General features: G+C 50.9%; 3 protein-coding genes across 3 annotated transcripts; 2 read left to right on the forward strand and 1 right to left on the reverse strand.

The window, feature by feature from the left end:
* Positions 1–660: 660 nt before the first annotated feature.
* Positions 661–1,440, forward strand: SCP_1500790 (hypothetical protein; the record flags this gene model as incomplete). The annotated part of the gene is made up of 3 exons (XM_027764188.1): positions 661–840; positions 901–1,060; positions 1,118–1,440. The coding sequence occupies 3 exons, from the start codon at positions 661–663 to the stop codon at positions 1,438–1,440; spliced, it is 663 nt and encodes a 220-aa protein (XP_027619989.1).
* Positions 1,441–3,315: 1,875 nt separating this feature from the next.
* Positions 3,316–4,699, reverse strand: SCP_1500800 (hypothetical protein; the record flags this gene model as incomplete). The annotated part of the gene is made up of 3 exons (XM_027764189.1): positions 3,316–4,143; positions 4,193–4,507; positions 4,574–4,699. 3 exons carry the CDS (start codon positions 4,697–4,699, stop codon positions 3,316–3,318), a joined length of 1,269 nt encoding a protein of 422 aa, XP_027619990.1.
* Positions 4,700–8,232: 3,533 nt separating this feature from the next.
* SCP_1500810 (hypothetical protein) lies at positions 8,233–8,763 on the forward strand (the record flags this gene model as incomplete). Its single annotated transcript, XM_027764190.1, has 2 exons — positions 8,233–8,398; positions 8,456–8,763. The coding sequence occupies 2 exons, from the start codon at positions 8,233–8,235 to the stop codon at positions 8,761–8,763; spliced, it is 474 nt and encodes a 157-aa protein (XP_027619991.1).
* Positions 8,764–12,477: the final 3,714 nt, after the last annotated feature.

Consider the following 12,477-nt stretch of genomic DNA (forward strand, 5'->3'; position numbering starts at 1 on the left):
GCACTCACCTGGGGCATGTAAAGGCACTCACCTGGGAGTGTGCATTGAACCGGGAGAGGCTGCAAATTTATATATGATTGAGGGTGGCGAGAATTGTTGGCGGACGGTAGTCGCGGTGTGTCGAGATTAGCCTCAGACTTGCCTCAGACGTTGTCTCGAAACGGCTTCAGATCTTTTCACTGTGAGGGCCTGGACGAAAGCTTTGCGTTAATGCATGCATTTGGTGCGGTATTCGGGGGCCTGAAACGACGGATCGCAAAGCGCGAGTAGGCGCCCAACAGGCGCCCCTTACAACATCCTATGTAGGCTTATGTAGGTGTCTAGAAATTCTTCCGACTTCACAACTCGGTGAGCAACCATTTCCTTGGGTTACATTGCACGACAACTCTCCCACAATGTGTATTTTAATTGTAACTTGTGTATCAATTTCTGTACTATGTAATCCTCTTTATAGACCTCTACTAGCTTTATTTTGACTACTAATCGGCGTAAACGTTATTAGTCCGTTGTAACTTACACAACACCTACTACCCCGATGTATTCGGTGTAACCTTATATAATATTTTCCCGTTTTTGCTGATGGTAACCATAGACAGGCTAAGACCACTGTCAGCTAATTTCATACGTTTCTACGTTTCCACTGAACTTAATACTATCTCAATGGGCCACTCCTCGAAACTGCTGACGCCTACTCAGACCGTTGGAGACATATTTACAGACCTGCTCCTCCAGGATGTCTCAGCAAAGCTTACCAGTGTGCTCGCTCAGTCTGGCATAGGTCCGATCATCTTATGGGGCGAATGGGCAATGTTGTACTATGGCGTCCCAATCAGCGATAACGTGGGTCGATGGTATATCTTATGCCACCAGCGCAGGGGTCTGACCCGAAACTTGATGCAGCATATGCATTTACTTGTTCCTGATGACCAGCTCGAAACTGCCTATAGAGTCTTGCTGGCTGCTGGTTACAAGGACTCTCCACTCCCCCTTATCCCAGTGATTAGTTCTCTCGATCCCAACATTCGCTGGGAAGAGCTTGGATGTCCAGCTCATCGAATTGGTATGTCTGAACTCCTCTAATAATTGAGTGCCACCTTGTGTATTTCACGCGAGACAGTTGGAGATCTTAGTCACTTGAGGACGCACCTGGCGATTCTCATCCAGAACTACTCTGCCGCCGCATCGACATTTGATGATGCAAATCCCGGCTCATTTGAACACTGTGCTGGGTTGGCCATACCGTCGTTGCCGCTTCTTGGCGAATCTTTCTTGCGCACGTACTTCAAATCTTCCGACTGCAGGTCTAGGGTACGTTCCATTCTTGCAGTGTGGTGCGCATCGGTGAAATTATCCGGCTACGCACCACTGGGCGTTGATGCGATGCGCGGCGTGCCGGGGATTAATGAAGGAATGGCATTGTATTGGGAGCGAGGCTACTAGGTTGGGTCCAGGAGGTATCGGTTCCGAGAAGCTGCAGTACCGTGAGCTTTCAGGCTTACGGACTCACTGTAGCGCATTCGATATCAGAAGTACAGGTGGATTCAAATGGTTTGGTTTGACATATTTTCTCAGACAGATTGCAATATTTGAGGTAAGAGGTGTGGCAATTGTCACGCATGACGGTCGTAGTGTACTGCCGGGCCTCCGTCAGTCCGATGTCACTGTAACTTCGTTCGACAGCCTAAGCGCAAACTACTCAGGCTCTACGTCGATAGCCCTTTTGAAAATATCGGTGACTTACCAACTGCCTTGCCCGCTCTCCGCACTCTAAATTCAATCTGTATAAGCCTGTGGCCTGGTTGCTTGACTGCAGCAGTGCAGCTTCCGCTACCGGAGACCATCGTGGCTTGCTGTACGAGAGCTGAGCGCTGAAGCTGTTCGACCGATATGCATCGATCGCAGCAGTGGTCGGTGTTCCCCAGTGTACGCGATTTGCGATTGTCTTGCCCTTCAAGCATTACTAACTACAAGTTCAAGTTGGCCTCGGAGTTCCCGACCTCTAATCCCAATCACTGGAGGTCGTCTTGTAATAAATGTCACCGCTTTCGCCTTATGGATGGTTAATCGCCACCTCCGCAGGGGGCTAGAGGTGGAAGTCCATCACGATAAGTATTGGAGGATGCGCCGGCAACTCTCAGGCTGCCGTGGTAGGAACTGTCACACTGACATTGAGAGTTTTCATCGACTCTCTTTGCCTACCGCGTTGACGTGTGAGCTGCGCAACTGCGCAAGCGATCTAGGCAAGTTCTTCAATAGCAAAGATGGTGAGCACGACGGCCGCGACGACAAATTCGTGTTACATAGCGCAGTGGGTCTTCGCTATTCTCGGCGCTGATACCTTTTCTATTCCCTATGTTCGCAACTACTTGGCAACAATGGTTGACAAATTGGGAAGTCGATGAAGAGGTCGCCGAGAATATAAATTCTCATCGTCGGTGTGGCAGCGCCTGCCGTCGATACACATGGGTGTAGCCATCCAAATGCTATGAAGATGTGGTTCCCAAATGGCGACGTCGGTACGATTAATCTACGACTATAAGGAGGTCGCATTGACTGCCGATGGCCACGTTTGAGAAGTGGAGGACTTCAGCTTTCCACAAGTTCAAGAGGGTCGACGACTTCAGCGCCTCGAAGTTTCCAAGCTTTGAGCTCCCCAAGACCGAACCAGGTGTGAGTTCGTGCAATAAGTACGTCGTATGCGCGTTCAGATGGCACGACTTGACTGCGGCATCCACAAGCCTTGATTTATAGGCTATGGGGCATGTCTGCACCTGCTCGTGGTCTGCAGTAGGTCCACTAACGGTATAGTGCATGTATGTACTGCCTGGCTGTAATGTGTTCTCCAGAGCGTGTTCATCACAAGTCGGTGGTAGCGATATTACCGTCGTTCGGTGACCTTAGCTGGCACCGTTCAGGCGGTCGGACTACTCTCAGAGTTCGCTTATTGTTGCTGTCTTTCCAGCTCAAAGGTTTGAGACCCCTTTCGCGTAAAGTCTACTTGGTGCAACTCGAACAGTTCGCCTGAAAATACACGGCCTGAATCTGCTACTTATGCTGAGCTGTCTATCGGCGGCCTACTCGTGCGCTCGATCACATTCAAGAGCAAGACGTCTGAGATTACTCGGAATAGACTAACTACACCGCTGCAGGATATCGTATGCGACGATAAATACATTCCCCCGTTTCCGAGGGGACGGAGTACAGATAATACACATGACATTCCCTGGAAGTTGCCAAGGTCCGAAGATTATCAACCAGAGAGTAACAGCAGCACATTGGTGTCAACCAGACGGGTAATTGAGATTATCTTTGCGGTCACGACGACGCCTGGGGAACAGCCTTTTCATCGCCTTCTACCACCTTGATCGCTTCCGGCTTACTCTCGTCTCCAGCTGGGATGTTCTCCTGAGCAACAACCTCCGCATCCTCGGCGGTCTCGATGAGGCTATCGCCCTCTGGAAGACCACGAGGGATGAGGGACCCCGTCTCTGCTACTCGCGCTCCCCTTTCTACGCTCGCGCGGCGGCTGTGACTTTGACCTCTACTGGCACTCCTGAGACTGCCAGTTTCGGCGATCCGCCGCTCGAAACTGCCGCGGCGATGGAATGAGTTCCTCCGGCTGCTGAATGAATCGACGGGCGACGGCGTCGTATCGCGTTCCTGAGAGGGTCGCGCAAATGAAATTGGGTACACGGTGTGATATGACGTCGAAGGAGAGCCAAACGAGGATGATAAAGAGGGCGGGGGAACTGATGGGTATGATAGTCCGCGTCCGACCGACCCCGGGAAGGGCACTGCTGGATTGGTCAACGAGGCGGATGAGGGTGGGGTAGTCACGTTGGTGGTCATGCTGAGGTAGCTGGCAGGAAGTGGAGAGATGGGGAACGGCGAGGAGGACGATGACGATGGTGAGTGCGAAAACGGTGTGGTGGATTCAGAGGAGAAGTTGTTTCCTGGGCGGGGGACCTGAGAAGAAGGACGTGGGATGGGGACGCCTGAGACATGTCTCGTTATTTGCGGACTGGGCAGAACAAGTACAGACGTGGAGGGGGATGATGCACTCGAACCCGAACGGCGATGCGTCGGCTGAGAATACGGATCCATGGAGGAAAGGCCAATCAGATTATCCACAGGTAAGCCAAGCTACTGAACTGTTAGCATGAAGGAACCGTATGGGCACAGCGATACTCACCCGCCTACGATGCTCAATGAGCTCCTCACGATAAATCTCGTTGAGCCTGGTTATTCGAATGTAATCTCGCTCAGTGTCAACCAACCTGTTCCGTAATTGTTCATTCTCGCGTCGCATGGCATCCAACATTATCTCTGCAGAGGGCTCTGCGGGATTTGGCAAAGAATGCGAGGTGACTTCGCCACCGCCACTGCCATTCACAGGAGGGTGTTGCTGGGCAAGTCGTAAAGCAGAGATCTCTCGAGACAGCCTATTGACATGGGATTCTGATTCTGCCTCAAGAGCGTTCTCCAGCTCAATCTTCTCCTCCCGAAGCTACATACCGAACGTCGCAAAAAGATCAGCAACTTCGGCGATGTAGACCGTGAAGACTAACTCAACCTGCTCAAGTTTTCGCGACAGCACGTTTATAATGCGCTCCTCCTCCGCTTCATACTGGTTTATCAAGTCTTCTCTGCTGCTAGAACTCGCGGAAGAGAGGCGTCGGATAGGGGGAGAGACCGACATGACTTGGTGAACGACGAGGGCGAGATGCAGGAAGCGCTCAAAGAGTCCGAAGCGAACCCGGTCCAATTTTGGAATCCCACGTGCGTTGCCTAGAATAACCTCTGTAACTTACTCTGCTATGTTATTTAGCGTTTGTAGTCGGCTACTACTTACTCGTTCACTCGTCTACACTCTTCTGCAGTCAGGCGATCCCATCAAATTCATTGATAGACCAACAAAAATACTGCAACCAGGCTCGCAAATAGTAGCAAGTATCAGTACATGTACTACAAAACCAAGCAGGCTACTTCCAAGTTCCGAGCCCACAGTAAATAAGTTGCACCAACTTAAGACATACAGTAATGTTCATCAAGCTAGTGCTAGCTGAGAATTTGGACCTGCCTAAGGTAATGACTACTACTAGTGTTGTGCAACAGGAATATGTTACTTACATCAGTGCTATTCGGTATTCTGAAGGTCATTCACTTTAAATTTGCCATCAGAACAAGTCGTGTCTTCAATCATACTAAGATATAATATAACTCATCCATATACAACCACTCTGCGTGGGAACTGATTCACATTCCTCTCAGCAACAATGTTGACTGAAGCAAACTTATCTTCTGTATTATCCAACTTGTGAAAGCTGGAAAATCAACAAGAGAATGTTGCTCACCGCTGGCAGCATGAGGTCATTGATTGAAGGAAATTATAATATATCCAACCCGTGAAAGCTGGAAAACCAACAGGAGAATGTTGCTCACTGCGGCAGCATGAGGTTGATTGAAGGAAATCATAACATATCCAACCCGTGAAGGCTGAAAAACCAACATGGAATGTTGCAACTCACCGCAGGCAGCACCAGACGGGAGCACTAATAAATTGCCCGCAGCAGGAGTGCACTTAGCATCTTGAGGCCGAGAAACAAACGCTGGACCCATTTGCGAAAATCAGTGTAGAATACATCAAGATAGGGCTGAAGACCAAATCAGATGATAGAATATGTTAGTAAGTTAGAGAAGGTCTCGGTTCAGTCAACTGGTAAGTCGTCCTGCAGCAAATCTAGCCAATTGAACCGAGACATGAGTGCGGCAGCACCAGGTCGCAGACTAAAAAAACTACTGTAATATCTCAGAGACTGAAATGCGTGTACGTATGAATATGGGGTGCGAGTCTAAGGACGGGACGAGGCACTGCTTGGACGCTGTTAGGCAGAGGGGAATCGAGGAAGGCACGACTCGGAGACTTAAGATAGACCCACTTCATCCTCGACTACTATCGTCACAGCGTGACACATCAGGTGCCTCAGCCAAAGTCTGTCACGGTGGCGCGAGATTGGCGGGGAAAGGTGTGAATTTGGAGCACTAGCAGCCTAATTTCTCCATCCCTCCTCCAAAATAAAATAATCTGTTTCTGTAACTAAATCTCAAAAATCATCTTCTACAAAGTTACAGAAGCATATTTTTGATGCTTGTCCTGTGCATGGAGGAATTAGCCATTCAGTGTGTTTCTCCCGCCAAGCGTGACAAAAAGGTCACGTGATAGTAGTCGAGGATGAAGTGGGTATACCCTAGTCGCATCGCGGTCATGTGACCTACTTCAATCTCAGCTGTAACAAGCTAACGGCTCCGATTCAAACCCAACCGCGGAGTGCCGGCTTCCTTTATGCCAAGTCGTGTTTGTTCCGCGTGCCGAAGCTTCCTCCAGTGTTCACTCCACCATGAGGAACGTCCCAGCGTGCGTGGGAGGCTGTTCGCGACATGCGGTAAGTTTGGTGAAAGGTAGATTTGTCTTCCCCATGTCTGAGAGTGTTATTGTTTACATGTGCACGCATACAGCTGTCCCGCAACGTGAAATGGACGCATTTCTACCTAGTATGATTCAATCTGAAATAGTGCGCCTGTCGGAATGGATGCAAGCCTGCACGATTAGGTGGCGTTTGTGCGCAATATATTCCTGAAAAGACGACCTGACTTCTCTATACACTGCGACTGAAAACGTGCATGTCGGTCATGCTGCACAGTGCACAGGTGTCGTGGCGTCAGTTTATGAAGCCCACGTTAACTCCACCTTGGAAGGTGCGCGCGACTCAGAGCTCTATGGACCCAATTTGCGCTTTGCTTCCTTCCTTGATGGCTCTTGGCTGCAGACAAGTTGCAGATATCTCGTTTTCAGATTATCCCATGGACTCTTTTTTTTGCGTTAACCGTCTCTTCGATTCTTCGGCTCTTCGTGCCGTCTAGCTGGCATTAGATACTACTTCTTGCCGAGGATGCTACTTCTCGCCGAATAGTACAGGCCGTTCGCTCTCGAGCCTGACTCGGGAACACCTAGGCATTCGCATTTCGTGCGGTGAGCCTTTCAGTACTTATCCTTCTCTCTGTAATTGTTCTTATGTTTACTTGCTGTAGACCGGGGGGGAACGCGGCTATCCCGCGGCATGTACCTTCGGCGATTTCCTACTTATGCTTGGGACAGATATCACTCAGGAAGGGAAACTTCTTTTTGGTGATCAGTGGACCTGTTTGTCAGTTCGGGTGTTCGTGAAGTTGCATTGCATCTCGGCCGCCGTTTGCATAAGGTGGGACAGGAACGCACACGAAGTTACCACTCATGTTCTCTATACCAGCAGCGGCCACCAATTCCTGGCATCTGACAACTGAGAATCTGAATTGTACGAGCGTTCCGGGGAAACTGTTTTACCACGCCACGATAGAAGTCGCCAACGGGCAGACAGAATCTCGACATCTGACGGGATTGGTCATTGCTGCTTTCAGTCACGACATTCCTGACAAAACATACCAGTGACCAGCGTACGCACTCATCCCCGCTTCCTTACATCGATAGTTCACACGTACGTTTCGATAAGTACCTATGTTCCCTCTCTTAAACCCAGTTCTCTTCTTGGTGCGTTTCAATACGTCGAGTCATTTGACCTCACGCGAAGTCGAAACTCAGCGGCAAAGAACGACAGGAAACAAGAGGGTGGAGCTAGAAGGGGACTGCGGGAACTGGATTGCGCTAGACGAGCCTGTATCTAGGATGAATGTTGCACGCTATTAGCCAGCTCATCTCCATGCTGGTCACTGCAGGCGCACCGCCGCCGCGCACGGACATGTTCAGGCGGGCGTTCGTTCGTTGTCAGTTTCCGGAGCCGGCATCAAATTTCACTGACTCGCCAGACGCTTTGTCTATCTACCGCTGCCGGGACCTACCGCAGCTGTTCTTGCATGTAGCAAAAATTTCATGATTGGCGTCTGGATGCCGGAAACTTGACAGGAATAGCTAACTCTGGAAGCTGTGGCGGGTGGGTTCCAAAAGTTCCGATTCGGAACGAGTCTCAGAATTCGACTGTCCCGGCCCCTCGTGGTCGAAGCATGTCAATTTGAGAGGTATGTTATAAATGCACGGTGATCGGGCCACAGGCGTGCTCAAACCAAGCTTCGTCTCTTAAAAGCACTCGTCTGTCCCCAAGCATTGCGCTGCCTCTTCTAACTCGTTATTTCGTCCTCACATCGTTCTCTCTCCCTCTCTCTCACGAACAAATGCCCACCATGAACCCCATCGCTAGCTCGTCCTCGTTCGGCTTGCCACCGCCATCGAATTCGTCGCCGAGTAGCCATTCTATTCGAGGAGTCGCGCCGGAGGAGTCATCCGCATTGAACGCTCCAGCCCAGTTTGCGCTCGCACAGATCAAGGGGAGCGTCTGTCTGGTGCAAAGTGAGTTGATTAAGGATCCTACCTTATCCAGGCCTGACCGCCGTGCCCGTCGGTCAGTGTCGTCTCTTGCACCAGAGGGCATGTCATCCGCGTTGATGGCGTCGGACGTCAACGTGTTCCGACATGAATTCATCACCCAGTTCCGGTATTCGCATAGCACCACGGTGCACCCTGCGGACCTGCACATTCTCGAGCCCATAGACGACCGATGCACGCTGTACGAGGAGGAGAAGGGCACCGTATTCCTCGCGCGGGACATCATGGACCGACTGCAAAAACTGACGCAGGGTTCGCACCGACCAATGCACGCAACTCACGCAGCCCACTATCGGCGGAGGAATTCGCTATTAGCGCGAATGCATTGAGCTGTGGTGCTTGCTATGCGTGTCGTTATTCGGCTTCTGCTGTACATATTGTTGTATCATTAGATGATTGGAATACCCCTCCTGGTGAGACAGAGTAAGTAATTCGCGCACCTCATGCACTTATCCTTGTAGTATTCTAGACACATCGCATACCCCTCTTCCCTTCTCGCCGGAACTCCACGGAAACCAACGAAAGCCAGACCGTCTCCAGAACCTCAAGAACATATGCATCTGAGCGAGAACATATCAGACGCGGACCGCGGTGGTCAAGAAAGTTGCAGACGAATCGCCGTTACCGGGTTTGTCCGTCCCGATCCGCAACGGCAGACAACCGGCCACCTCCCGCTTCGGTTGCAAATCCTCTCTATTTCGGAGTGAATTTTTTCTTCGTGCTCCTCGCCATATTCAAATTTTGGACGGAAGCAAAAATTTACAGAAGTCCAGTCTTAGTGCACCCGAATTTTGGCTACCAGGTTTGCAGCTCACGCACTGCACTCTTCAGTCAACAGGTTTCTGCTATGCCGAGGATCTCGGAGCACGTTTCTCAATCGTCGTGAATCTGCATAATCTGGATCAAGATCCGAGCGCATAATCAAGTAGGAGGTCATGATCTAAGTAATGTTTTCTGGGAAACCCACGGTGACCAAGTACTGACGATACTGAACATTTCAAAGATCAGGGCGAGACGCTAGCCAAGCACGAACAAGCACAGAAAGACGGCAACACAGATTCTTCGTCTGTTTGCATCCCGTAAATCACGCAAGTCTCTCAGGCAACGCAGTGGACGAGACTGTACCTAGGCCCCGAATTCCACACCGTGGATGTTCCTACGCAAGCACTTGATACAGAGCCCGCTGGAGGCTTTGGGCCGGCAGCCGGTAGTAATGCAGCGTTCCTCAAAGCTTCAGAAATCTTTCGGTCAGATTTCGTGCACTGTAACACATGATTCGCACCCGCCAGGACGCTCACTGCCGTGTCTCCCGCATCGTGTCAAAAGTTTAAGACGGAAATGATGGCCGGACGTTCAACACGCAGTGCCCGTCCCCGTCAGACGTGTCGCACGCTCGGCCGTATCCTGAAAGTTAGACCCGTCGGGCTGACGATGTTGGAACGACGATAACACGGGCAACACACGCAAGTACATGCAATATTTCTACAGGCATGCGTGGTAACGAGTGGATCTAGTAAGTTGAGTTAGATAGAAAGTCCATAAATCCGTATTTACAAGGTTACCCTTGGCTGTGTGCGGACCAGGAGCCAATAATACATCAACAGAAAGAATGCTGGATAATACATGGAGAAGGCAGACGACAAGTGCTGTCTGTCTCAAGAAAGTGCCCTCGTACAATTTACTTATTGTCATCAACAGATTGCCAGTCCTCGAAAGAGCCGGTCCCGAAGGTCTCTTTTATGTTCACGCTCAGCAGAATCACCACGCTGAGCCACTTCAGCGCAACGTGGAGGATGTAGAACGCTACCTCGTCCCCCGTGCTATTGAGAGAGCCGGGGCCTGTTTACTCTAGAGACGCTGTTTTGAAGTGCATGATGTCCAGACGGTACACGGAGAAGGTCATCTTGAAGACACAGTTAGTATAGGCGGATGATAGGTAAATAAGAAGACCTACGAGCAAGAAGGCCACAGTAGACAGCACCAACGCAGGCTTGCCAGCGATACGTACCGTCCTCCATCCCCGCATCGCACCACCGCAAACTGCCCCGATGAGGACAAATGCCACGGCAGTACGCATACCTGTAGAGACAACCTCGGTCAGGACACACAGGGTGCTGAGGCTTAGCTGTTGGACGAGGTTCGCCTCATTGCCACTATCGACCGCTTTGGTATACAAGGCACCCGATACGGCAGAAAGGATTGACCGAAACCCAGAAGATGATGCTAGCGGCTCTGCAGGTGCGGTGCAACCAGAACCGCTCTCGCGGTCTGTCCATAGCTAGCTCATCCAAGGGTCCAGAAGAGAGGAATATCGCATACGCGTGCCCAGCTAAGGGCTCTTGTGCTTCGGCGTCGTTGGTTTCGTGCGGTGAGTGGGTTTTGCTTTGGTCGAGTTGACCGGGACACAGCGGATGAGCGTCACCAGGTCTTGGCCGATGGATAAACCGGCAGCGAGGGTTTACTGCAAGTACGTTACAAGGGAAACAGAATGGCGTTCAGAGGCACTGCGAGCTTCCAGCGCCCGGAGAGAGAAGAATACGACACTGAATCGACATCATGAGACAATATTTTGGATTTTCAAGTGGGTTTTACACGTACCGCTCGACGCTCTTTTGGAGCTCATGTGATAAATATGTATGGGAAGGAGCAGAGCATAAAGCACGGCGAATACTGTAGAGGGAGCGAAGTCGTTAGAATAGGGTGTGCCGCCAACTGGGGAAGGGAAGGTGGTATGTAGACGACATGCTCCAAGGCATCGGGATGGTGAACCTACTGGACGTTAGCTGGCTTTATTTATACGTTCAACGCGAGTGCAGCATGAATAGGCTGCGGAAGACCGTGCGATGAACAGCATTGGCGAGCTCGACTAAATCGCCGCAAGAGACATCGGTGTCCTGCTGCGGTCTGCAGGGCCATGCTATGTGCGGGTGCATTTCCTGCCAGCCGCATCTACAACAATGATCTTAGTCGAAGATGCGCTCGGCTTACCTCTCTCTACACTCCACGATATCGTTGCGGAGGTTGAGTTATCGCTCGCCAGCTATCAGCCAATCCAAGTCGTCGTTCTAACCACATGGCGGCGTTCATCAACGCCAGTTCTGTCCCTTACACGACAAATGATATCGACCCCTTAGCTTGAGAAACCTACCCTTCTGCACAAAGGATGGCATCATGATCGCGGGCCTGCGGGCTCCCGTTACATTACCAGCAGACGTAACCCAAGCCCGTGGTTTAGATATTGGTTGCACAGCCATCATGAACTCAACACTTACCTAGCAAGCGTTCCAAGACGATTCGCCGGGAAGTGCGGAGCTACGCAGGGTGGCTGCACAACAGAATGCACGTTGCGGGGAGAGTACATTGGCGGTAGATCGAGTGACAGATAATCCCGAGATTCATTGTATATCTTGATATCTATGTAGTCCCCGCTGCTCGTCCGCACGAGTCGCAAGTTCTTTCTCACTGGGCGACTGCTCTGGATGGTAGCGGCACCGTCAAGCGATGCTCGGATTTAGTGCCCGTGGAGAATTCCCGTGAGTCATGGCGCTGACATCTTGCTTGGAACCCTGGCTTCAATGGACAATATTAATGGCCGCATCATCAGCCAAGAAGGTAGGTGAGAACGTTTTACATCTCTCGCTTACATTTCTGCCTCACGCTTTTCCTCCAGTGGCTAAGAATGAGCAAGCAGAAGTAGGCCCTTCTGGGGCTAAGTGAGTCAAGTTCAAGGCTCTCATGATCAACGCCTGCCTATTTGGGCAGCTCAGTTGGCTGATCGTATCCACCCAAGCATTGCAAGGCAGTTCGGGAACAAAGCCACCAGAAGAGCGGAAACCTGTGAGCTTGATACCATAGTACTAATGTTTACTGCGCACGCTAGCCAGAGCCGTCTGCGGGTGATGGGCTGGGAGGGAGGGAGCTTGGAGTGTTTTGGCTATATGCAGAACCGATCAAATAGTATTATCGCATTGAACGCCCCGGAAATCTTCCACAACCGCTCAAGTCCTCCCCTAGGTTTACCTTAGGTTTGCAGCGAAGTCCAT

The sequence above is a fragment of the Sparassis crispa genome (genome assembly GCF_003851025.1).
Source record: "Sparassis crispa DNA, contig_000014F, whole genome shotgun sequence".
Lineage (NCBI taxonomy): Eukaryota > Fungi > Basidiomycota > Agaricomycetes > Polyporales > Sparassidaceae > Sparassis > Sparassis crispa.